General features: G+C 42.4%; 1 protein-coding gene across 1 annotated transcript in view; it reads left to right on the top strand.

Annotated features, from left to right (window-relative positions):
- The window catches only part of Npsr1 (neuropeptide S receptor 1), a 95,236-nt gene that overhangs the window by 19,579 nt on the left and 47,933 nt on the right, over nucleotides 1–27,724 (top strand). Inside the window, exon 2 of the mRNA XM_013035142.1 lies at nucleotides 304–436. Coding sequence (XP_012890596.1) covers nucleotides 304–436 — 133 coding nt within the window. The remainder of the gene's footprint in view (nucleotides 1–303; nucleotides 437–27,724) is intronic.

A 27,724-nucleotide genomic window follows, 5' to 3' on the forward strand; every position in this document is an offset into this window, starting at 1 on the left:
ATCTTTAGACAATTTCCAGTTTCTCTTGGCAACAAGTATACATGTTTTTTTGTGGCCATAGTAGATTTTTTTTCACACCTTGAAGTCTCATCTAGATGTCAACTTAGTCAGCTGAGGTTAAGACTTCTTGTTTTGTCTCAACATCTGTTTTTGAATGTAACTAGGTTTAGGGAGTGCATCAATTCACTCTGCTTCTGGTGTGAGTGAAGAGAGTTGAACTCCTTCAAGTGGAGAAAGGAGCCAGGAGGACTCAGCCCTGGTTCTCACCTGCTCAACTGTCCTACGTTGCTGTGTGTCTTACAGACGGAGCAGCTGCTAACCCTGTGGGTGCTGTTTATCATCACCATCGTGGGGAACTCTGTGGTGCTGTACTCCACGTGGAGGAGGAAGAGGAAGTCCAGGATGACCTTCTTCGTGACTCAGCTGGCCATCACAGGTAGGCCCCTGTGCAGGTAGGAGGGAAGGCATTCTGTGCAAAATCACTTAGGGCTCCTGCCTTCAGTTTTCCCACCCACAGAAATGTGGTCTCCGCAATTCAAAAGCATCATCAGCAAATTTAGGGGTCATTTCTACAGGGACCTACAACTCACACCTGAATATTTACATGTACCCCCAATGAAATCCCATTATAAAAACAACAGCTTACACTACAGAGTCGGAAACATCATTCTCCTCAGTATAACTGTGTGCTTCTGTAGGGTTTTCCTGCCCTTCTACACAATGGCCCCCAGGTTTGCTGAGGTCATGGAACCATGACCATGTTCAGAGCTTAAAGAATATCTCCTAACAACAGACCAGAACCATCTATATTCAGTCATAAAATGTGGAGCCTCAAGTTCTTGCAAACTCAACTCTGTGGACATTGCTTTCCAAATGCTCATGAGGTATAACCCTTCTGCTGGAGGGAGCCTAAGAAAGTGATGGGTAATTCAGGATTTGGATGTTTCAGTGTGAGCTAGGGAATGGCTGATGCAGCTGTATGAGCCCAGCACATCTGGAAGGAGGCTGGAGAGATTACAGATAGACAGACCAATGACAGATGGAAGGGAGGAAGGGAGGAAGGGAGGAAGGAAGGAAGGAAGGAAGGAAGAAAGGAAGGAAGGAAAGAAGGAAGAAAGAAAGGAGGGAAGGAAGGGAGGGAGGGAAGGAGGAAGGAAGGGAGAAAGGATAGAAGGAAGAAAGGATGGAAGAAGGGAAGGAAGGAAGGGACACTCGATGGAGCCCATGTTCAGAAGAAAAACACAGCCAGAGAGAAAGCACAGAAGGCAAAGGGGGAGCACAAAGAATCCAGCCTAAGCCAGGGCAGGAGTCCTAAGCCCTGGGTCTAAGATGGCTGCTTTGAGCATTTAGTCTTGAGCTACAATAACATGACATGAATTTACAAGAGAATCTTGACTAAACCTTGATAACTTGCAATCTCCTTGGCTGTCCCTAACAACAGGTAGCTCTGTCTGACCTGTGGCAAGAAAAGGGCCCATTGTAAAACATGTATATGTATATGTGTACATATGCGTAAATGTGCACGTGCATATAAATGTGTGTACATGTATGTGTATGTAAATGTGCATGTGTGCATATATGTATATGTGCATATTATGTATAGTACACACATGTGTATATGTAAATTGTGTAAATGCTTATGTAAATGTATGTATATGTATCCATCTGCCTACGAATATGTGTATGTAAATGTCATGTGTATATGAATATGCATATATATAAATGTATAGGTATTATAAATATATGTGTGTATGTATAAGTGTATCTTCCTGAGTCATAGGGTGTGGCCAGTGGTGGGGAAGGTCCTCTAATCTCTCCTACAAACAAGACCCTCACTTCCCTCCCTTAGGGTGGGTGATAGGAGTAGAGGCTAACCACTGCCTTCACAAATGCTGAGGTACAAAAATCTTGACCGAGGGCATCATAGCTTCTTTTATCCTATTTCTTTGATTATTACTTTCCATGGAACTATGAATTCTATTCAGCATATGAGAAGTTAGAGATCATAAGGATCTCAACTTGGAATTGAAATTTTTGCCCCAGAAAATAAATAATTGATGGAAGCTTCATTTTTTTGCCACCAATAACAAATGAATAATTGAAATTCTATTATCTAATGTCAGAGAGAAAAGTGGCATGGTCTATTTTTATTCATAATCTAATTAACCTGCATTTAACTTCTCACAAATGTTCCAGATAGAAGGTTGCTACTTGTTGATAACTTTCTGGATAAACTGAAGGAGTCAGGTCAGAAGTATTTCAGGTGAAGTATACTTCTTCATGAGAGAGGTATTAATAGGGCTGAGAGTCAGGGAGCTAAAATTAGACTCCTACAAGATATCAAAATGTCTTGCATATACATTTCCCCAGGGCCTCAGGTCTCATGGTGAGGTAGGAGATGATACATATAGAAGGCTGAAAAATGTTAATAAAATAATTCAACATCGGTCTGTTCATTGAGATTTACATACATCTGGTTTGAGCCCCTAGTCGCTACCTACGGTGGTTTCAGTCTTTCTGGGCTCTATATTCTTATCGCTTCAGGTTCTTGCTTTCTGCTATGGGACTATGAATTCTCTTAAGAATGTGAGAACTTGGAGATAGAAAAGGATAACAATTTAAAATATTATTTTCAGTAAAACTTTAAACTTCTTCGGGAACTTTTATGCTCCTGGCTGTGGCAGTTTCCATTCGGTGGTTGATTTGCACCTCCACACTCCGAGGCAAATTTTCCTCTTTTATTCAGGATGTGGCTCAGGTGTGAGTTGGCTTTGGAGCAGTGCTTTTATAGAATGACCAACTTTTTTTTTTTTATCCAATGTATTGTTGAAGTAGTTCAGAACACCCAGCTTGGGAATACTGACTGGAGCCAAAGGTCCTATAAAAGCAGCGTCTGAACAAGAGGTTTTCTCTCAGCTGCTCTTATCTGCCTAAAGGCAGATCCTCCAGGAAGAACTTGGCTGCCGAAATCCCCTCCCTGGGATCTCATTAACCTGAGGAGATTGAGTCTAATCCCCAGGAGAGAATGCAAGTTGCCACCACACCCAGGTAAATGATTTCAATCTCCCATCTATCCTTCTAAGGGCCCCTTGAGACATCCCCAAATCCCTTATTCTCCCCTCAGTGGCCATATCAGCTCTCCCTCTCTCCTCTAAGATAGCATGCAAGCTCTCAAATCCACTGCTTCTGGATATAATTAGTCACTCCAGTCCCCATCTCAAAAATAGCTAAAGCAAGAAGAGCTGTAAGCATGGCTCAAGTGGTAGACTACCGGCCTATTAAGTGTGGTACTCTGAATTCAAGCCACAATACCACACACACACACACACACGCACGCTTGCGCGCGCGCACAATTAACTTGCATACTTTTTCTCCTATTGATCTGCCAAATACATAACCTAGCTATTGAATCTGGGGAGTCTTTCCTTCTTTAGCTTCTGAAATCACCAGATGCAACTGCAGTCATCAATGACTGGATCTGGCAAGCTAATGTCCAAGCAAAGTTGTTCCCGCTTCCTCCTCTCTTCCTTCTCCCCTTTCCCCTCCTCCATCTCCTCTTCCTCTCTCTCCTCTTCCTCCCCCTCCTTCTTCTCCACCTCCTCCTCTTCCTCCTCATTCTCTTCATTATTATTGTGCTAGTACTCAGGACTTCAAGCTTTCACTTGGCTTTTTATTTTTAACTGAAGGCTAGCACTCTACCATTTGAGCCACAGCTCTATTTCCAGTCTTTTGCTGATTGACTGAAGATAAAAGTCTCATGAACTGTTCTGCCAGGGTAGCTTTGAACTCAAATTCTTAGAATTCTGCCTTCTGAGTAGCTAGGATGATAGGTGTGAGCCACCAGTGCTCAGTATCCCTGGCTCTTTTAGGGGTGGTGTGGGGGAGGAAGGCAGAAAGCCTTCTAAGTTGTTGTCAAATAAGGCCAGACTAAGTAAATTCTCCATTAGATAGCATTTGCTACCTTGTCAGCCATCTTGAAAACAATCTCCTACTTATATACTGAAAGTTTTGAGTGATTCTTTTTTTGTGTGTGCCAATCCTGGGACTTGAACTCAGGGCCTGAGCACTGTCCCTGAGCTTCTTTTGTTCAAGGCTAGCACTCTACCACTTGAGCCACAGCACCACTTCTGGCTTCTTCTGTTTATGTGGTGCTGAGGAATTGAACCCAGGACTTCATGCATGATAGGCAAGCACTCTACTGAGTGATTCTTTTTTTGGGGGTGGGGGGAGAGTCCGGTCATGGGGCCTGAATTCTGGGCCTGGGTGCTGTCCCTCAGCCCTTCAGCTCAAGGCTAGCGCTCTACCACTTAGCCACAGCGCCACTTCCGGTTTTTTCCTTTTTTGCTTTATGTGGTGCTGAGGAATCGTACCCAGGGCCTCATGCGTGCAAGGCAAGCACTCTACCACTGAGCTGCCTTCCCAGCCCTACTGAGTGATTCTTTAAAAACACTTTTACTTCCATTTTGTCTTTTCTGTATTTTTTTGGCATGTCAGTTGGAGTCAGGTTCAGTTGCATATGAATAAAATCTAGATAAAAAAGGCTTACATTTATGAGGATTTATTTTTATCTTATGTAAAGTTCAGAGCTAGCTAAACCAGAGCTCGACTTTTCTTATCATGGAAGAACAGGCTCCTTTATAATTCTATTCTATTAAAGGACTTTCACCCTCAAAGTCATCCCCTCCTGGGATGTATGGTTGGATCTTGGTTTGAGACAGCTGTTAGAATTCCTGCCATTTCAACATGTCCAAATTCTAGTCAGTAAGGAAGGAAGGGGGAGGGGCTCAAGGCAGCCACCTTCCTGTTTTTAACTGGCATTCCCATCTAGAGGTTACCTAAAGGCAGGCAACCATCCTTTAACCATAAGCATACGAATAGACAGATCACTTTAAAGATGGAAAGGAGTTCAGCAGCCACATGCCAGGAAACAGGACAGGAACTGAATAACTATGTATTTCAAAAGCACAATTGTGCTCTCTCTCCTCCTAAGCTGTTATCTTGGCACATGTTCTATATTCCACGGCTGGTTCTTTAGGGAGAAAGCTTCCTATGTTACTATGTTTTTGTTACCCAGCAGTAGGCTATCTACAGTTCTTCAATGAGCATTGTCATAAGTAATTTCTGGTTCATATTCTTTCTTATTTGTTTAGACAATCGTATGAAAGGGGATTTACAACATCAAAGAAAGAAACACACCTAATTTTCAAATTGGCCTAGGTCCTTCTAGGTCAGGCAAGTTGAAAAGCATCTACTAGAAACCTTGGCTGTTAGCACAATCTTCAACTTGGAAGGAAAACAGAAGATCTTAAAGCTGCTATTTGGACTTGTTTTTGTTGTTTGGGTTTTGGGGAGTTTTTTTGCCACTTTTTGTACATCCATCCTAATAACTTTCTGGGTGAATTTAATGACTATTTGTATTTAGGAACTAAAGTGCTAATTAAAGTTTACTAGTCATTTATCATCTTCACCGCTTATTTGTCTGTGTTGCTCAGATGCACTAGAGAAGAAAAGCTAATGCGTTACTCTCATTGAGTGCTCAACCAAGGGAAGAAAGAAAACATTTTTTTTGAATGCTTTCAAAAAAAATCTTTTTTGAATAGGATTGAATTCTCTCCATATTGGAAAAGGACATTCATTAGAGAGCAATTTACTCCTAAATTTAGGTTTTCTCTGCCTTCTCTCTCCCGCCTGAGAGCAAACTGTGAGGTTCAACAGCAAGAGAGTTGACAGGCACAGAGTACTGCAGTGTCCTGGGACATTGGGGGAGTCGGTGCTGGGTTTGGTGTTTCTTTGTTGGTGTCACATTTGCTGGATTTCTGGTTATCTGGGTAGCCTTGTGGTGGTGTCCACATATTCAAAGGAGCAAAAACTCCTTGATATCTTTAGACTCTGAAGAATGATTTCAACAAGTTAAAGTCTTTTCCTGTTTGGTCTCTGGATGTTGAGATTTCCTTTGCCTCTGCCCTCCAGTTGAGTGGGCTTGGATGGGGATGGTGTGGGTTCATGCTGGATTTGCAGTGGGGAGCAATTCCTAGTTTTCTAGGCAGGCACACAGACCCCTACTAGCCAAGGGCTTCAGTCAGACTCTTTAGTAACTGCTGAGACAGACAGGCAAACAAACCCAAGAGTTCCTTGCACAAGGGAGTGTCTCCAGGACTGCAGAAGAAAAAGACTAGTACCACCCCCACACAAGACAGCTGCAGGGTGAGGTGGGGTGGAGGCTGGGCACCAGGTGCTATGATATAGACAGGTGGGTGTTCAAGGCTTCCTGCAGACAGGACAGTGTCCTGGGGTGTGGCCTTCAGGGTCTGCTGGGGAAGGAAGCTCACAATTCTAATCTCGGGGCTCAGATGTAGCCCTTATCAGTTCTCTCTGCATATCAGAGCTGATCCTGAACTCTGGCCAGAGCAGGGCAAAGCCAAGATGGAGCCCTTTGAGCATCTACTGTGGGACAGAGGCCTGCCAGCCTGCTCTGCTGGCATGATTGCCTGGGTTTCTCTCTCTGGGCTCTATGAGAGTCCTGAGCATGGACGGTGGCTGTAGGAGGCAGGGGTTGAGTTCAGGTTAACCCTGGGGCTTCTGCTTAGACGGAGGGTGGCAGGAGGCAGGCCTGACTGCAGGCGGTGTGCGCAGCTTCTACTGGATAGCTCAACAGATAGTGCCCCGGAGGAATCAATGCTCCCTGAAGTCAAAGCCAGGCACTTCAGAAACTGGGGCAGTTTCTGAGTTTGAACTTCAATCTCTCTTCACACCAAATGACCCTCCTGCCCTGAGCAACACTCAGGCCCCCAAACACCCACTGAGAGACTCTTGTCTGTGGTGGCTGCACAATACGTGTGTTTGTCAGGGAAACATGGTATGATCTGTCACCATCCTAATAGCTCTATTGCTTTTCATTGTTTCAAAAGTATCTTAAGATTTGCTTTGGCTGGACAAGTTTCAAAACATTCTTTTTCTGTATTATCTAGAAGCTTTTTTTGTTTCTTTCTTTTTTTTTCTGGTCGTGGGGCTTGAACTCTGGGCTTGGATGCTGTTCTTGCACTCTTCAGCTCAAGGCGAGAGCGCTATCACTTGAACCATAGGGCCACTTCCAGTTTTCTAGTGGTTTATTGGAGGTAAAAGTCTCATGGACTTTCCTGCCTGGGCTGGCTTTGAATCATGATGCTCAGATCTCAGCTCCTGAGTAGCTAGGATTACAGGCGTGAGCCACCGACACCCAATTTAGAAGATATTCTCTCAGCTTCTCTGTATATCTTTTTCAAAACTTAGTGTCATACTATTTTGTCTTTCACCTTTTATTTCACAATGTCAAAACATTCCCCCAAGTGTAAAAAAGAATGAAAAAAAAAGACAATTCCTGAAATTTAAGTTCCTTAAAGTTTTTTGGAATGAATGCGTATTCTTTTTGCTCATAGGCCTGTGTCCTTTCCTACAAATGTAAAACTATAAAATTTCTCTGTCATATCATTTGATCATTTCACCAGAAGCGTTTTAATTGGCTAACATTTCAAGGAGGCAGAATTTAGGTAATTCGTAGAATAGTACAACACCATCATCATTGTCTACTTGAAGAAGAGCTGGTCTAGTGTCACAAAGAAAATTACCTTTTCTCAAGCACGAAAAAGAAAAAGAAATTTTTTCCTGCCACTGTAGAAATAATGTAATTAAAAGATGCAAACTCTTCCCTTAGTAAAGATTTTCTTCTTTAGCAAAATTGAACCTTGGTTCCAGGTTAGCAGGTGTGTGGGTGAAGTGGGGAGGGGCATTTCCCCTAGGTAGGCAGGCACCTGGGGGAGGCCTCGTTCTGCAGGTCCTAATCTGAGTCTTGGGGCTGGAGTGCAAGCACTCACATTGTCCCAGAAATCATCCCCATTCTCACCTTCATCCAGGGTCCATTTTTCCATTATGACTCACCTGCATTTCTCCACACCCTAGCCTCAAAATCCTTCACAATATTACATCATATATATATAATAATATAATACATAATGTTTAAGGTGGTATAATATATAAGTAAGCATATAAAGGCAGTAATATTTCCCAAGCCAGTGGTGCTCTTCAAATAAGCAGATAGGATTGTAATTCTAGAAAGTTCTTCTTAAGAGTATTACTACATTCATTTCCTGAACTTCTCTCCTGGGTGAGGTCATTAAGATGTGTTTAGGCCAAATATATATAAATAGATTATATGTTAACATTATAAAATAGTAATACTATGTGTTACATATCACTGTATTATAATGTCTCTATATTATATTAAATTACACATTATATTATGATTATTATGTAATATAATCATCATATAATTATATAGTACAATGATTAATTCTAATTATGCTTGTTATATATATTATATATCATTATATATTATTGTATAATAATACAATTATATTGTTATCTAATTATATTTATAACAATATAACATATATTATCTTCTTATATAATTTGTTATATATCTATTATATTGTAATCAATATACTATATTGTTATAATTATTAACATAGTTTAAATTACTGTAGCATAGTATAATTATACATTGTGATACTAATTATTATATTATATCTCATATACCTATTGTCTATTATGTAGCTTTTACAGATGTGCAATGATATAATTACCATAGTATACCTTTGACTTTTGCACATGAGTTTTGATGTTGAACACATACAATGCTTCCTGATGATGGAAAGAGGGAGGACCAGTTATGAGCTTCTACCTCCAAGCAGCTGAGGGCCGGGGGTCAGAGCATCCAGGACCCCCCAGCAACAGGACTCAGAATATAATAAAAGAGGATTCTGGATCATCTCTGGAATCTCTGAGCAGAGGAGCAAACTGAACAGAGACATGTTCAAGCTTATGAGTCAAAATACCACTTGTGGATTTAGGAGCTAGACTTAATTACTTCTTAGAAAACTCCTTTATTCCTCTCTCATCAGGCTTATGTAATCATCTTGGATCTGTCTCTGCTTTCCTTCCTTCCATAATTATTTTTCTCATTTACTTTTCCTGATAGTCTTATACTCACTTGGGTATCTGTCAAAAGACTACGTTTGAGTATATTAAATCATGCTGAATGGTGGGGCTTGAATTCCATCTGCTAGTTTTATGAAAATCTAACCAGAAAAAAGAAAAAAATCCTTTTTCATTATGTAGGCGATTTGTGTGTGTGGCCTGGCCCCATGAGCTATGATCTGGTGCAGATTTTAAATTGCAGGGTTGTGGGGACCCAGCCCCTGGGTGCTGGTTAGAAAGATCACAGACAGGGCGACAGAGGAGCTACCTGGATCAGTGGGCATTATTGCTGTTCCCGCAGTGAAGAGAATTTTGACAGAGCCATTTGGTGCAGTGATAATGCAGATAACTGAACTGACGCAGGAATATCATAGGCCTACCACAGCAGGGCTGAGCTCCCAGCTGAACCTAATGTTAAACTTACCCTGTGGGATCCATAGGGTTATATCAATTCCATGCAGTCAAATGCTGTCCCGCCCCAGGGGTGTGTTGAGGAGAGCCATAGATTGTTAAATTATTTAGAGAGGTATAAAACCACATATTCACATCTAAGAAATTATTCACAAGCCAGGGGCTGGGGGCTCATACCTCTCAGAATGCTGAGATCTGAGAGTCATGGTTCAAAGACAGCCTGGGCAGAAAAGTCCATGAGACAACCAACAAAAATAAAAAAGTGGGGGTGTAGGCTCAAGTGGTAGAGCCCCAATCTTGAGCAGAAAAGTGAAAGAATGAGCCCCTGAGTTCAAGCTCCAGTATCAGGATACAAACACGTGCACATGTGTGTGCGCACACACACACACACACACACACACACACACACCACAAACATCCCCAAACCAAAAAAAAAAAAAGCTAAAAAAAAAAAGGAAGACACAAAGGGAATAGAATAGAATAGAATAGAATACTGTGCCCAAATCCCACATCTCCCTTCTCAGGCTGGCAGCAGAGATCTCTGAAAAGAGGTATCATCAGGGCATTGCAGGCTGGTAAAATTCTAAAGATTTAGATGTGTGCTGAGCTGCACAAATGACAGTGCGTTGTATGCCCTGATCCCAGGGAGGTTCATGGAGGGTGTCCAGTGTGCGAGAGAGCAGGAAGGAGGCAGGTGTCCACAGCAGCAGGACCTCCTCCACCTAGTTGATGCTGCAGAGCATCGCAGGTACCATGGCTGCTTGAAAGGGAGTGAAGAAAGAACATTAAATTTATTATAGCCAGGAAGCACATGCATGTAAAGACAGTGATATTTCCCAAGCCAGCGGAGCTCTTCAAATAAGCAGATAGGATTGTTATTATGCTAATAAGTTCTTCTCCTAAAGAAATCTTAAGAGTGTTACTACATTCCTTTCCTGAACTTCTCTCCTGAGTGAGGTCATTGAGATGTGTTCAGGCCAAAGAAATGGGACTAGCCTTGATTGGCAGAGTCCATGAAAAATCCAGGGACCAGTGGCTCAAGCCTGTAATCCTAACTACTCATAAGACTGAGATCTGGAGGATCAAAGTGAAAAGCCAGCTTGAGCAAATGAATCTGACACAATCTGTCTCCAAAATAAACAGCAAATAGGTTGGAGGCATGGTTCAAGTGGTAGAGTGACAGCCAAGCAAGCAAGCTAGGTGGGTGTGAGGTTCTGGGTTCAAACCCCAGTATCACCAAAATTTTGCTATTTAAGTCAAGATAGGAGTCTCTGTGGATGTTTCTTACCTAGCTGGCTTTCAACTATGATCCTCAGATCTCAGCATCCTGGTTAGATAGGGTTACAGGTAGAGCCAAAGGTGCTCAACCCAGAGGCAGTTTTTATGACAGAGCAAACCCAGCCCTTTCCTGATCTAGCTCACTCTCTTTCTCTCTCTGCCTCTCTCTGTCTCTCTCTCTCTGTCTCTCTGTCTCTCTCTCTCTCTCTCTGGCCACCTCCTGCTTTTGTACAAGCACCCCACTGTGTGACCTCATCCACTATTTTGTGACAAAGCCTGAAATCCTTCCTGGATGCACCCAAGCAATCTTCCATGGAGAACTGTGAGCCAAAACAAACCTTCGTTCTTGTATAATGCACCCAGGCTCAGGTGGGTTGATGTGGCACACACCATAGTCTAAGTCAATATACAAGTTGTACATGAATGCTTATCTCCTACTGGTGCATGTGGGAGATTTATACAAGTGGATAACAGAATTTTGGTTTGGCTGTTGTGGAAGGGGCAGATAGAATGACAGCTTGTCTCCCTCCTCCCTCCCTCCCTCTTCCATCTCTTCCTCTTCCTCTCTGTCTCTTTCTGTTTCTCTGTCTCTCTGTTCCTCTGTCTCTCTTTGTCTCTCTCTCTCTTTCTGTTTTGTGCAAGCTATACCTCAAAGTGAAAGATGAGAGGGAAACCTCGTTCTCTATTTCCATTGAGATGCTAATTACTTATCAAATGCTTTTCTCTCTCAGGACTTGGTCAGAGAAAGAAAGGAGGGGGGTCAGCATGCCAGATTGTTGGGGCCTTGATGAAGCAGCAGGTGACCTAGAAAAGATTATTCCTCAGAGAAGAAAAAGCCCAGCACAGTGTCCCTGGATAATGATGACATTCTGTTGCTATGCACTGTTAAGGAGTTTCAAAATTGTTGGTAGAAATCAGAAAGGACTTTCTCATCCAGCTGACAGCTTGCTAAATAAATGTAGATAGATTTCATACCTGTCCGTTTTAATGAGCCTTCAAAAATATAGTCAGGTATGGCTGCCAGTGTGTCCCTAAATTGCTTCCCATTCTCAAATGCAAATAGGTGGATGGACTTCCAGTTCATGGCCATCTCTGGCTAACAGCCCTCAATGCAACCTGTCCCATTTGCTCACTTTAAAAATGTGAGGGGGCGGGGGAGGAGAATGAAAACTCTCATTACTGCAGGCAACCACCAGTGATAGACAATGGAACAGCAGCATCACAGAGGAACTGGCAGTAATTATAAGGCAGATGGGAGAGCATTCAGAAACTGGGAGCCCGGGAGCCTGGAGCCACGCCCAACTTCGAGTCACCAAACACAGCCAGAAAAAGGTTGGGGGGGCAGGGGGCACTGCCAGGCCCTCTATGCTGGCACCTAAATCACCGACAAGGGGCCCCTAATCCTTTGATGTTATATCCACAATTAGTGTGTGTGTGTGTGTGTGTGTGTGTGAATCAAGAGAAAGAAAGAACAAGCCAAATGGGAGAAAACGTTTGCTAACAATGATTATCCAAGATATATACAGAACTCTTAAACGGATCTAAATTTTCTTAGGAGTATCTTCATTTCCCCTTCAGTTTTAAAAGATAACGTTACTGGGCACTCAATTTGGAATTGGTAGGTTGAGTTTTGTTTTCGTTGTTGTTCAGTACTTTAAATATATGGCACCCTTGCCTTCTAGCCCTCAGGACATCTCAAGAGAAACCTGTGGTTCATCTTCTGGCTGTCTCTTGTGATGTGCTAGGTCATTTCTGATTGCTTTCAATATTCTTAGCCTTTGCCTTTTTTAAAAAAAGGGTAAATATAATATGTCCATTTGTTTATTTAGATTAATTGCATTGCATTGCATTCATGTACACTGGCATTTTCTTTTAAATCTGGGAAGGTTTTTTTTTCTTCTTTCATTCTTTCTTTAATTGTGAAAATACTGTACAGAGGGGTTACAATTACATGGGCAAGATAATGAGTAAATTTCTTATCAAGCATTGTTGCCTCCTCCTTTGTTTCCGCTTCTCATCCCTTCCCAGCCTCCCACCCCTCACCCTCCCCACCTACACACACCCCCAATCCCACCCCAGGCCAAAGTCTGGGAAGGTTTTGACCATTATTTCTTCAAACATTCTTTCTGTCTCTTCTCTCTCTGAGATATGTAGAGGTGAAAACCTGGAACCTTTTTATACCTTTTCCTTTTTAAAAATCTTTTTAAAAAATTGTATTTATTATCTCTCTTTTTTGTGTGTGGGGCTTGCTTGAACTCTGGACCTAGGCATTGTCCCTGAGTTCTTTTGCTCAAGACTAGAGCTCTACCAGTTTTAGCCACAATGCCACTTGCTTTTATCAAACTCTTTTGTACAAAAGAGTTACCATTCAACAAATCAGTTGATAAATATAATGCATCTTGATGGGTGTCGCTCCTTCCATGGTCCTCCCTTTTCCCTCCCAGTTCAACCCCTCCCCTCATCTTTCTCAACTGTGACTGCATTCTTCCAACTCTGAGCCTTCCTAAGAACTCATCCACCTGGGCACACAGATGCTTCAGAGTCAGCATGCACATATCTTCTTCCCCAACCTCATCCACCCAGGACTTTTTGACCTATTGTTTTTTATGATAGTTATCCCTTGCTCAGACATCTATGATCAGTTCTTTGGCCTTTATGGATTGGGGGGGGGCAGGTAAAACAAAGGCATGTTTTACAGCAGTCCTTCGGACTCAAAACCTTTGAAATTAAAGTCTAGGTTTTCTCCACTGGATCAGTCACGTAGTGTCCTCTTACTGTGTCTTCCTGGGTGTATTGACCTGAGAGAGAGTGTGGCAAGAAGGCAAAGTAAAACACCATAACATTGTCTTGCTACAGTGCAGACCTTTTTTTCCTACAATAAGCTTTCCTGCTATTATTGAAAACCTCAACTACATCCCACAGTTCTATGAAACTTAATTCTGGCAAGATTGGTTTTTTTTTGTTTTGGGGTTGTTGTTTTTTTTTTGACAGTTTATGACTTCTACCACTTCTGACCTGTTTAAATTAGGGGCTTTGGTGCTTTATTTTCACATTCTTTTTCTTTTCTATCATTTAGGGTCCATAAAGTGTTTCTCAAGGTTTCTTTAGCTTCATCTCACTAGTTCTGATGTGGTATTTTCATTACCACTATAATAACTATAGATTCATGAGTCATAGATAATAATCATATTACCATTACGATTCATTAATCTATTGTTTTGCATTATGATTTCTTTGGTGACCAGTTCAGAAATTTTCTTTTTTTCTTTTTTTTTGGGGGGGGGTGGGGGTCTGGTCATGGGGCCTGAACTCTGGGCCTGGGTGGTGTCCCTCAGCTCTTCAGCTCAAGGCTAGCGCTCTACCACTTGAGCCACAGCGCCACTTCCAGCTTTTTTTTTCTGCTTATGTGATGTTGAAGAATCAAACCCAGGGCCTCATGCATGCAAGGCAAGCTCTCTACCACTGAGCCACCTTTCCAGCCCCTGAAGTTCAGAAATTTTCTTTAAAAAGAAAAATTCAAATGTACTACTCTTACTGAGTTCTGCTTTTATAATTATTTTCTCTAACTTCTCTGCTTGTCTTAGATTTCCTATAACTCAATATATTATTTAATCTGTAATGTTTTTAGGCTTCTCCACTGGTCCTTGAAAATAGGTGTTTTCCAGATTTGAGAAGTATTATTTTATATATTTGCATTAGATCAAGTTTGTTTACTGTGTGGATCAAATCTTTCTTAACCTTACTGATTTTCTTTTCAGTTTACATGATCTATAAATAGCTAGGAGAATTTGCTAAGCCTACAGTTATGGTATTGGATTTGTGCAGCTTTTCTTCTAGGTTTATTAATTTTTTCCCTTTATTTACTCACAGGTTAAGAATAGCTACAGCTTCCTGGTGAATTACACTTTTAATCAATAATCAGTAACCATCTTTCTCTCTCATAATGCTTTTTTAACTTTAGAGACTATTTTATCATCTGATACTAATATGTTCACACCAATCTTCCTTTATTTAATGCTTGGCTGGTATTTCTTTTTAGAAATTTTATATTTTAGGCCTTAGGTTTTAGGTGCTTTGGGTTTTTTTCTTTATCAGAGCAAGCATTTATGTGTTTGTTCCTGTGTCCAGCTGACTATTGACTACAAAGGTGGCCATAGGCCTCAAGTCAGGAGCTGGAGGAGAGCAGAGGAGACAGAAGCAGCTCAGAGGCCCTTCAGGCATGGGGCCAGAGACAGCAGCTGTCCTCTGAGCTGTCAGACTGTCACAGTCAGCTTCTTCAGAAGCCCGTGGAATCTTCCTGTATCTTCCTAATACTTGAAGCTGCCAGTGACCCACTGGGAAGCCTTGTGCTCCTAAGGAAGTCACCATGGGCTCATGCCCAACAACAATGTCCATCATGCCTTTGAAGTCATCTCCTCATCCCAAAGCTGTCATATTAGAGTCTGAACCCAGCACTTGGTCAGGTTCCCTGTATCTGTATATTATTATAGAAAATTCATAGTCACTACCTAATGCTTCTTTTTCTTTCTCTCCAGGAGCTCCCAATGATATTTTTTTTTAATTTTCTCATTGCAAGCTTCTTAACTTCCCTCTGATCTGCCTTTTTCTTTTCTCTTGCTTGCCTCTGGGTAATATCTTCTACCCAATATTCGAATTTACCAATTCTTTTTTTTTTCTTTTTAAATCTGGTTCCAATCTTCTAATTAACATGTTTATTGAAGGTCTAATTTTACTTACGATATAATTTTTCTTAATTTCTAAAAACTCTTTTTCATTCTCTTTTATTACTTATATCTGGTAAATTAGAGACATCTTTTACCACCCTCAAGTTTATAGTTCCCTTTCTTGTAGTATATTTTGAAATATGAACAAACTTTGTTCATGTAGCATTCCCAGCGCATGGAATCCATGTGCCTAGAATCTGTGTGCACCAGTATTTGTGTTTGCTTAGAAGTTTCCCAAAGACCTCAGTTTATTCATAAGAGAATAGAAGTGAAAAGGGTAAACTGAATCTTAGTACTGTCATGACAATAGTTTTGACCCAACAGAGCCAAGGTGTCAATGATCCAGAGAGTTGGTCTAACCCCATTTGGACCATCCATGCATGTGATGGATTACTGGTTGCCAGTCTTGGGAAATACTGGGAAAATGAAAAGTCAATTCATTTTCCACAGGGCTGCATCTCCTCTGCAAAATTAAGGAGACAAAAAGCAATTTAAAAAAAAGCCCTTCAGATAGCCATATAATACTTTTACTGATTAGCCAACATGCCCCCCTTCTGAGTGAGCATTTCTGTCACTGGGACATCTGCATCACAGGCTTTAACGGCCACAAGCACATTAATTAAGGAAGGGGGCGGGGAGAAAGAGAAGCTGATTACTCAGTTTTTGAGTTTCAAGTAATTTGGATGAAAACAGGAAAAGCCAGACTGCCTGGATCTAAGAATGAAAAGGCCAAAGGGCATGCAAGGAGGAGACAGATGTTCCCAGAGCCTGGTAGACATGGACCAGGATAGGGGCCTGGGATTGGAACAAGTCAGGATCCAAGGAGTTCCTACCAACAAGGTACAGAAAGCAAAGAAGAAATTTACCTCCTGCCCCTTCCAAAGCTAAAGCAAAGGCTAATGCATGAGTCTTAAAGGGTCCACAGCACATGCAAGGACCCACATATCACCCACCTTCTAGTGTCCCAAGACCCAAGTGTCTCTGGAAGAGAAGCCAGCCTGACCACTATGCCATCACCAAGTTCTCTGACTGCTAATCCACCATGGTGAAGGAAACACTCACGGTCACTGTGGATGTTAGGGTCAGGCAGTGGTCACTGTGGATGTCAGGGTCAGGCAGTGGGTCAAGCCAGCAGTGGAGAAACTCTTTGTCATTGGCATGGCCAGGTTCAATACTCCAATGAATAATAATATTTAACCAGCTCCTGACTATGATGCTTTGAGTCCAGCTGAGTAATACTAAATATATATTTTTGAAATATTAAAAACAAAAGAAAGAGCTAAAGGACAAAGGTATCCGTAATCCTCTCTGTCCATTTCCTCAAGAGACAGTACTGAAGATGAATGAGGCAGGGTCCCCCGTCCCTCCACCCCTGAACATCAGAGGGGAGGACAGTGTGAGGAGGCAGCACAAGAGGAACTGTGCACTGGGCTCTGGGCTCTGCAGGCTGGTGTAGAGACCAGGTAAATAGACATAGGTTTGCAGTGGAGCCAGCATGTGGCCTGGAGCGATCCTGGCCTGGGAAGATGCCCGGTGATCGGAGGACAGCTGCAGGCATGCTTGGGTCACAGGCCTCTCCTTGGACACCCACGTGATGACTGCCCATGTGCTCATGTGCACACACACACACACACACACACACACACACACACACAATTGGATCCAGATCTTTCCAGAACTTAAAGAGGAGAAGAGTAAACACTTAATTGACTGTAGGTAAGTTTCTGCTATCCAGCAGAGTAGAAAGGCATACTAGCAATTTATTTTAGTTTGAGAACAATACAGCCATTGTTCTTGTGGTACAGCAGCACAACTGTAATGAGTGCTTAGATTCCAAGATGACTGAGCTGGGGGACAGGCAGGACGAGGTGACAGAGGGATGGGAAGGAACAATGTAGGTACCAATGCCCTACCACCCTCTTTTGGTCAGGACCACATCACAAACGAGGCCTGTCATGGCCCCAGGCATGTTTACTGCCTAATTCTGTGTGGTGAAGCTCCTGGTCAGAGAGAATAATTGATGTGCACAGAGTTGGAGCTCTTGCCAGGTTGTGGAGAAAGGACCTCTAATTCAGAGAAAGGAGTTGGGCCTCTGCCAGTCAAACACCTTTTAGGCTTTCATACAGGCATCAATCAGACCCTGATTTCAGTCTGACAAACGAGGGAAAATAAAACTGTCAGAATGGAGGCCAGCTCTTTACTGGGGCAGTTAGCCTGGTAATGGAGGAGAATATTACTGCTCCAGACATTTGCATAATATCTACTGATCAGACCTCTCCAAGGTTCTGTTTGTGCCAGACCCTGGCAGGGAGGAAAGTCTGTCTCGTCATCTCTTTTTGTTAAATTAACACTTTTAATTAAGATTTGTTATTAGCATATATTGGTTGTTCAAGGGAGGAGAGCTCACTGTGACATTACCGTATGTAAATATGATGTTGCCCATCAACCTTGCCCCCTCTGCCCATCTCCTTTATCCTCTCCACCTCCTTCATTTCAACAGGTTTCATTGTTCTGTTTTCCTACAAGCATAGACTAAAGTACTTTGGCCACATTCACTCTCATTCAGCTTGCTCTGTCCAGATGCCTGCCTCCAGACTGAGCCTGTTTTACTCTGCTATCATTTATTTCTTGTTAGTGTATGTTCGCTGTACCAAGGGATTTCACCTTGGCCCTTCACAGGTTCCCATATTATATGAATGACCCTCTCCATTGCTCTCTTTTTCCTCATTCCCACAACCACTATGATCCCACTCTAACTAGGCCATTCACACAGCCTCAGCTTCAAGCAGGGGCAAGAACAAGGGACAAGACTGGAGAAGCTGGGTTTCATTCACACCTTGGTGTGCCACCCAGGCAAGCTGCCATCCCATTCTCTTCCTTGCTGCATTCCTCGCTGTCACTCAGGGACCAAGGTCAGATGTCCCCATTCAAATGAAAATGCAGCCAAGAGACTAAGTGACTTTCATCATCAGCTCTGAAGAATTAGCTCATCAGTGAGATTTGCTTTACACCTGAGAGCTCCTCATTTTGGTGAAATAGTATTGGGAGAAACTTTACCAGCAATCAGAGAATCTCCTGCTAGGAGGGAGGGAAGGAGGGAAGTAAGCAAATAGAGAGGGGGGAGGGAGGGAGAAAGAGAGGCAAAGCCAAATCAATCATTGTAGAATCCTACAACAGATAGACTTGGGTGACCCAGCACAGGTCACCACATCCTTCTTCCCCCAGTGCCAAATCCCTGAGAATGGGCCCAGGCTCTTTGCTTAATCACATCTAGGGTTGAGAAAACGCCCTCTTTCTTAGGTAAACTACTTAGAAATCCCAAGACACCACTGGGAAAATACCCTAAGTCTAGTCCCATGGAAGTCCGAAGTCTAGCCTCTTCCTGGGGAACAGGCACTGTGCCCAGATCTTCCCCTGTGTCCCATAGATGATGTCCACGCCTTTCTCTGCAACATGCGCAGCTGTGGAGCATAGCTTCTTCTCCTGGGGATGGTCCTCGTCTGACAATGAGCTTGTGGATAAAAACTCCAAATTCCGTTTTAATCCCTAGGAATGGGGGGAATTTTGAAAAGCTGAATGGAACATGCACCAAAGCAAACTCCTCTATTAATTCCATGTAGCTCCCAACAAGACTCCCTCTGCTGCTCAAAACTCTTCATTTATCTACTAGGCTCTTTCTGCCCCCCCAAAATATCTACTTTAAACTTCTTGGGAAAAGAGGAAGAAAGTAGAAAAGAAAGGGAAGAGAAAAAGGAGGGAGAACTTGGATCATTGGGAAGCAATCATGTTCCAAGCCCTTCCAATATTTAATGCTAACAAATCAGACTACTAACCATAGTTTGCTAAGGTAGCAGCCAATATCCAAGATGTCTAAGAAAGTCTCCCAAGGTCAGAGAATAATGACAAGGCCAACAATTGCTTCCGATGGTAACAATGTCTCAATCCAGGCCCGGTAACCCCATAATAGTTCCTATCTTCCTGAGAAGCAAGACTGGTGACTAACCCAGGGAGTGGCTGTGAAATAAGGCAGAAAAGCACAGAACAGACATTGGCTCTGATTGTAACAAAGGCTACAATGGAAATACAGGTTCAGACCCCTGGAAGTGTCCTTGATAGCTCAAGTCTGGCAGGATGTTCCCATTCTATACATGAGATACTGTTGGATGTTTGAGCCTCAGGCACAAAAGTAGGATGGCACTGGCACAAAAACCCACACACCTTACAACTATCTCACTTTTTTTGACAAAGGAGTCCCAAAAATGGTGCTGAAAAAAACTGGATCCCACGTGCACCAGACTTCAAGTGGACTCTAGCTTTCACACTCTGTTAAAACCAGTTCTGAGGGGATCAAGTACCTCCTCCCCACCCCCACAAATTGCAGTCACCCATCCCCAGACAGCCAGCCCTGAGACACAGACACATGTCCCCTCTTTTTCACATCTCAACAAATGCAGTCTCACTGTGGATGTGATTTTCGCATCTGGCTTCTTTTGCTCACATGGAGCTCATGAGATCCTTCACCACCATTCGCTATAGTTGTAGACTATTTCCTGTCCTAATCGACTGGCCAGCCTCCCGCTGCAAGCATATATCACACAATTGATTTCTCCATTTGGCTGTTCAGAGCATCTCTAGTTTATTATGAACAGGACTGTCTCTAACATTCCAGGACACGTAGTTTCCTGAGATGCCTGCTTTTATAGTTTGTGCTACTTGAGTTCTGTAGAGTGTGCCCGAGTTATCTTTTTGTATAAGTCTTAAATATATTACCTAGGATTTTTAAACTAGAACCAGAGACTTCACTCCTTCCCTGCTGACATGTAGGCAGAAAAAGAAAATAATAGTACAGTACGAGCTAATATTTATTGAATGCTCTCTGAGTCAACTCTTTAGGGGGGGACAAAAAAACTCTTTTCATATGTCTTCTCATTTGACCTTCAAATTATCCAGAGCTCTAGGTGGACTCATTATTCCCACGTTAGAGTTATGGGAACTGAAACTGAGAAAGGTTAAATCATGTCACCCGGGTAGACGTGTAGAGAACCGAGGAACAGACACAGATCTCTAATCTAAAGCTTATCCCTTCTACCTCCAGCTGCGCAGCCTCCTATTAGCCAGTGCCACTGCACATGAGGCTGGAGGAGCTCAGCCCAGCCCAATGGCAATGATTATTTCTATTCCTTATTCTTCTCCTAATTAATCAAATCCTCTTGAACATGAAAGGGAGTGAGATTGGATTTTTGATAAGCTAAGTGAAAAGAATCGGTTCCCATCTGGTGCCTCCAAAACTCTCCCATTTAAGCCAACAGGGAGCCCCCTCCATGCCTCCTGCCTGGCATTTTAATAATTCTCCAATAATACTAGAAGAGTTGGTGGTGTTACCACTAATCTATGTCCAAGGGTGCTTGAATAATAGAAAGTGCAAGGTCAAAGCGCAAGAGCAAAGGCAGGCCAACTTTCTTCACAGCTAGCTCACTATTAAGCATTTTAAGCTTGGAGGGGGGCATACACATGCCCTGTCCTGATTCTTCCACTCTGCCACTGTACCCAGACAACATAGCAGAGACAATAGGAAGATGTATGAACATGGCTATGTTCTAATAAAACTTTATTTGTAGACATTGAAAGTTGAGTTTCTTTTCATTTTCAGGCACCCAGAAATGTTTTTTTTTATCTCATGCTATTCTTTTCAACCACAGAAACATGTAAGAGTCTGTCTTAGCTTAAAAGTTATACAAAAGTAGGACGAAGAGTCTAGGGACCTGGGTTTAAAATCCTGGCTCTGTTACTTCTGATTTCTGTGGTTTTCAACAATTACTTAATTTCTCCAAGTTTCACTTCTCTTCTGTCAATGAAACAAAGCTGGTTACTCTAGACAAAGTCCTTCCTCATGGCTGGTATTGAGGCAGGGGCTTTAAATGTTATGCTTAATCATCATTATGACCACAAGAAGCTAATTGGTTGGTGATAAAGCTCAGTGGTAGTGAGAGTGCTTAGCATTCAAAACTCTGGGTGGCAAAGAACAGAGGGAACAACTATTAGAGGTGGAACTTACTCAGGAGGCTGACATCCGAGGACCATGGTTCAAGGTTAGCCCAGGCAGGAAAGTCCATAAGACTCATATCCAATTAACCACCAGAAAGCGGAGAGTGGTGCTGTGGCTCAAAGTAGTAGAGCACTAGACTTGAGCAAAAAGAGCTCAGGGACAGTGTCCAGGCCCTGAGTTCAAGCCCCATGGTTGACAAAAAGGGAGTGGGGGGCTGAACTTACAGTATTGATTTTCTCTGGGAAGTCACCTTGATTTAGAGTCCATACATACTTGTATCTTATCTGGTTTTCCTTGTTCGATGAAGTTGATTCTTTGTATTGTATAAACTCTCTAGGTTGTTCCAGAGTGTTCCTCCTCCTTCTAAATGCTCTGATATTTTTTATAGTACATGGAGTTGTAGTTCAGTTAGAGTGCATCATTATCTAATTATACTACTCTATTCAATTAGAATTACATAGAAATCCAATTTACACTCCAGGTTTCAGTGAATTAGATGGGGAATGCACATTCTGAATGGCCACTCCTTCTATTTGTGTGCAGAATGGACACCTTGGCCACTTGTTCAAAACACTCAATGAGACCTTATGTGTTAAGTGCTTAGCATAGAGCCTAACACTCAGCTGTCAGCTAGCCTTTGCCCCTGCCTGCCTTAGTGTTGAATATGAGACTTAGAAGGAGACTTGGAGAGAGGTGGGTGTTCCCTGGAAAGATGTGGCATTGTGAGGCACACAGGAACAAACCAACTTTTCCAAGGAAACAAATCTATACTTCCCTGTGTGTTGTTTCCAGCGCTGAAGCTCCCAGTATGGTTATCCCATTTCTGCCTTAATCACTCACTAGGCTTAACAACGCTCCCTCTCCGTCTCCATCTCCTTCTCCGTCTCCCGCCCTGTCTCTCCCTCTCCCTCTCCCTCTCCCTCTGATGACTGGAGATTCTGTCCTGGCTCAAGTCCCCCAGCATTATTTTAGTAGTGTAATTTCATGTCGTCATTCTGTTCTGCATACCCCTCTACTGTTGCTGTTTCCCATGACAGGGATTTCCTCCCTTCAACATGGACAACATGCTCTGTCCTTAAATGTTATAGCAACTCAGACCCTTCTAGACAACTCCCTACCTAGAAACCTCAGCATGCTTTATAAGAACTTTCTGGAAAGAATAGTTTCACTTCAGAGCCCCTTAAGAGACAGAACTGTAGAACTGTGAAGACACAATCTGGCCTTCTTGAGTGCTCAACAGTCTGTCTACACCTGTTTCTTCATGGTAAGGGGGCAGGGGACATAATAACACCATTTATCTCATAAGATTGTAGTAGCACTTAATTTACTGTTTCTAAATCAAATGTTCAGAGAAATACCCAACACCTTGTGAGAACTGTTTGCTGTTGCAATTGGCTTTTAATAGCTTCTGCCTTGCTTGGTCCTAGATCTTCCCACCACCAGAGTGTGAAGTTGGAACAAGTATTAGCCTACAGGTAAAATATCTCTCTGAATAATTAACTAACATGTTTATAGCACAGTAGCATGTCAGGACAAACTACACTGAGAATGAGGAGAAAGTCAGCAAACAATTCTAAGGCTCACTTTAATTATAACAACACTTTTTTTCTTGGCTTGGTTCCCATATCTCCAATGCTGTGTAGAACCCATAGAAATTGCATCCTGCCAGCCCTACCCCTGGGGGTGGAGTAGCCATGTCACCAGAACAAATTTTAACTTAATGTTTTGGTATAATTTTAGGCTTAGAAGAAATCAAGGATAGTAAAAAGTATTCCCGTGTATGTTGTACTCATATGCCTTAAATACTGTATTTTTCCATATTTGCTGCATCACAATCTCAATTTGTACAACTATCCATCCATCCTTCCTTCCATCCATCCATCTATCCACCTCTTCATCCATCTACCCATCTATCCATCTAGCCATCCATTCATCCACCCATCTATCTATGTACCCATCCATCCATCCACTAACCCAACCATCTATCCATCTATCCATCATCCACCCAACTATCCATCTACCCACCCATCCTTGTACCCATCCAGCCATCTATACACCTATCCCATCTATCTACCCTTTCATCTACTCATCCATCCATCTATCTGCCCATCCATCCTTCTATCTACCCACCATCTATCTATCCATTCATCCATTTATCACCCATCCATCCATCCATCCATCCAAATACAACTAGTATATAATCTCCAGATTTGTTTTATGTTTCACCAGTTGTCCCAAGTACATTTTTATAGAAGAGAATCTTGAGTCGTACATTGTATTGAGTCATTATGGATCTATAGTGCCTTTTCATTTGGAACAGTTTCCTTGGTCTTTGTGTTTTTTAACATAAATATCTTAAAATAGTGCAGCTTGGGTAGTAGGTTATCTTTCTTCCAGTCTGAGTTTATATGGTGCCTTCTGTTGATTGAGTTTAGCTTACATTTAGAGTGATGCCAAGTTCTTCTTAGTGAAGAGACCAGCAGGAACAGGATCTCAATTTGCTCCCTTACTAATGATATTGCCTTCATATTATTCCACTCCAAATATACTATTTTCCCTGTGAAAAGAACAAGCATTATAAAATGACATGATTTTCCCATCATTCCTTACAACCAGGCTTCTATAGCAGATTTTTATCTGAGTCAATGCTATAAAGATTTCCAGATGATGATTTTCTAATTACATTATTCCTTACACATTTATTAGTTGGACATCAAGCTTAAGGGATCAATCCTTTGCCCTACATTTATTTAGTTGGCTTCAATATAGCAATATGGGTTCTTAATTTATTCAATAGAATAACTTTCACTATGATTATTTTCATGCTCAGATTGTTAATTATCCAGGAAGAAGTTAGGCTCCTGTTCTTATCTGAAATGTTTCTCAGCATTCATTAGGTACCTTCTTAATTTACAATACAGTATAATGTTCCAGGCTTACCTTGCCCTTTTCCCAGTCATTGCCTGAGATCAGCCACTGATCCAGAGTCACATAGACCAGGACATGTTTGAGTGGGAGAACCACAGGTGAGTTGTGACTGACAGAAATGAGCTATTCTGGGAGCCCAGGTCATATTCTCAATCAGCCTCTAGATGTCCTGCACACTTGTGTGGTTTTGAACCACAGACAGTTCTAAAGTGGGGCTGTTTAGAGCCATCAAAATGGTATACTTATCAAACGCAACCAGAAATACCAAATTTCTTGCAGTATTTAAGACCATCAGGGCAAAGAATTGACCCCTCCCCCCAAAAAAGCACAAACAGCCGTCAAACCCCTGAGCCACTGCTAAATTCTGTTTCTCCAAGGATGGATTTGAGCCTTTCTACTTTGTCAGTTTATTTACTCACCACTGTTTCCTAGTGGAGGCTAAATGACTTGGATCAAGTAGCATGCATCATCACGAATCAAGCAACCAATCTTTGTGTCTATGGAAGCAGAGCCTCTACCTCTTATTTACCATGTTTTTCAGAAATTGTGTAGGAAACTGAGCCATCCTCACCTCACGTGGCCCTGGGCCTCATCATCAGTCCTACAACTTGCCTTAACACCAAAAATCCCCAAGATTTCTAAGCACTTTGCCTTGTATTTAAGCTTTAAAATAACCCTAGATTGAGTGTCTCATTATCCTGATTGTACAAAAAACCAGGATTCAGGGAGGTCACTAAGGTCCCCAAAACTGCGCAGCAGAGTCAGCATTCAACGTTCCACTGTCAGATTCCAGCACCCAAGTGGCATATACCTCCTCCTCATGTAAAAACAGCCTAAGAAAATGAATTAGGATGTTCATGGAAAACATAAGACCCTGTTTATGCACTGAGTCCCTGCAAAGTCAGATTTCCTGATGAAGAAATCAGTTCTATATACAGGACTTGCATGTGGCAGTAAAATGTGCTGAGCAATGTCCCCACAATACGAGAGCCAGTGATTCCTACAGGCTTTGCAGAAGCCACAAGCACTGTGCCCAAGCATGGACATGAAGACTGTATGGCAGATAGGCTCTGCCTACTAATTGTGGTGACACAGTACTTGCCAGCCTCCTGGAAGCTTTTCCCAATGGCTTTATTCTATATTTTTACTAATATATTCATTTGGGGCAGTATTGAACTCAGGGCCTTAGGTTTGCTAGGCAGATGACACTATACTCTTTGATCCATATTCCCAACCCTTTCCTTTGGTTCTTCTTTTGTTGTACTTTTTGCTCAGACCAGCTCAGACCGTGATTCTCCTATTTAGTTTTCCCTCTGTAGCTGGGATGACAGGTGCATGCCTGGCAGCTTTGGGGTTTGAATTCAGCATCTGTCTGTCTCTCTTTCTTTCTGTTGTTCGGTCACCTGGCACTCTAACCACTTAAGCCATGCCTCCAGGCTTACTTTTTGCTGGTTATTTTGGAGAGAAAGCCTTGTGGGCTTTCTTGCCAGGTCTAGCCTTACTACTGTCCAAATCTCAGGCCCCTGAGTGACTAAGATTTCAGGTGTGAGCCACCTGCATGTAGTAGCCCAGATTTATTGTTGTTGTTGTTGAGATTGGGTCTGGTGAACTGTTGTTAGTTTTTGTTTTTGTCAAGGCTGGCCTCAAAATTTGATCTTTTCAATCTCTGCCTGTCACGTAGTGAGGATTATAGACTCAAGCTCCTATATGTAGTTTGAACGGCTTCATTTGTGAACAAAAAGGGTATTTGCTAAGGCCTGAGATAATGCATCAAAGGGGATCATCCCTGAATGACCATGACTACCTTATCATTGTGATGAGGTTGGACCTCTCCTCTGCTTCTCTTGAGCTTCTCAATACCTTATGCCCTTGTCTTGAATTCTTATTACTAGGAAAACAGAATCTCCTTAAAGGGGAAAGCAAGTCTTTCTCTTCATTGCTCCCCAGTGTAAGCTCCCTTAGTTTCAAAAAAACATCTGCTCGAACTTGGCACCTGCACAGATGAGCAGAAGGCTTCATCCTCTGTGAACTACCAGCTCTCCAGACAGCTTGGTAAGATTCTTGGGTTTTGCCCATCACAGGCCCAAGCAGTTGAGGAGGATTTAGATTTCTCCAATTAAAGACAAGACTTTAATTTGCTTAGGGGGACTAACAAGGGGAAAGGAGACATTCATGACATCTCTGTCTTGGTGTGACGATTTGAAAATCCCAGGAATGAAGCTTTCTGTGAAGACCCATCATGAATGAGAATAATGGAGTTATGGATTTCTTACTTAATTGAGCAGTAATGACAGAAGTGTGGGTCACCTCCCTGAGATTCATACAAAGCCAAGAAGTTGACAATTTAGGCCATTAAGCTCCCTTGGTATTTAATCTTGGCAAAGGGCACAGTGCCAAGCTCATATGAATTTTGTAAAAATAAGTCCAAAACAAAGACGATGGATTTACTTTTGTGAGAAGTCGTTTTAGCCAGCAATTAAATACTTGACATGAGGTTGAGTGAGGCAAGTTCTAAATAAGCTTTCCTATGAAGTCTTCAAGTGTTATTTCATTTAGAGTGACCTTAAGTAGTTGGTTGTCAAAAGAAAAAAGCAAGGAAGAGACACTGGCAATGCCCAGAATAGTTTCTTACACTATCACAAGTAAACACACTATTATCTCCCACACACACCCAACCTCATTCTTAAAGTGCCACTAACCATGTTGGCTGAGTTGATGGGGAAGCATTGCCTGTTCTGGAGATGCACAACTGATATTGTTTCCCATGATATCCCTCCTGGAAACCAGTGCCTCAGATCTAGAAGGCCCCAGTGGGAGCTAAAGTATAGGAAGGATCTGGTATTGTGAGAAATGACATTACCATTGAGTTTGTGATCCGTTCCCTCCTTATCCACTGGGCCAATGTTACATGTGCCCCTTACTTGTCAAGAAGAGTTGCTCAATGGGCTAGGAATGTGGCTTAGTGGCAGAGTACTTGCCTAGCATGCATGAAGCCCTGGGTTTGAGTTCTCAGGACCATGTAAACAGAAGAGGCCGGGAGTGGTGCTGTGGCTCAAGTGATAGAGCCTTAAACAAAAGATGCTAAGGGACAGTGCCCAGGCCCTGAGTTCAAGCCCTAAGACTGGCAAAAAAAGAAAGAAAAGAAAAAAGACTCATTCAAGCCAGGTACAGTGGCTCCAGCCTATAATCCTAGCTATTTGGGAGGCCAAGATTGGCCTCACCATTTGAGGCTAGCCTAGACAAAAAGACGTTGAAGAGACTCCATCTCAACCAGTGGTGGCATGAATCTGTCATCCCCAGTGACACAGGGAAGTACAAGTAGAAA

Source organism: Dipodomys ordii, unplaced genomic scaffold (assembly GCF_000151885.1).
Source record: "Dipodomys ordii isolate 6190 unplaced genomic scaffold, Dord_2.0 Scaffold205, whole genome shotgun sequence".
NCBI lineage: Eukaryota > Metazoa > Chordata > Mammalia > Rodentia > Heteromyidae > Dipodomys > Dipodomys ordii.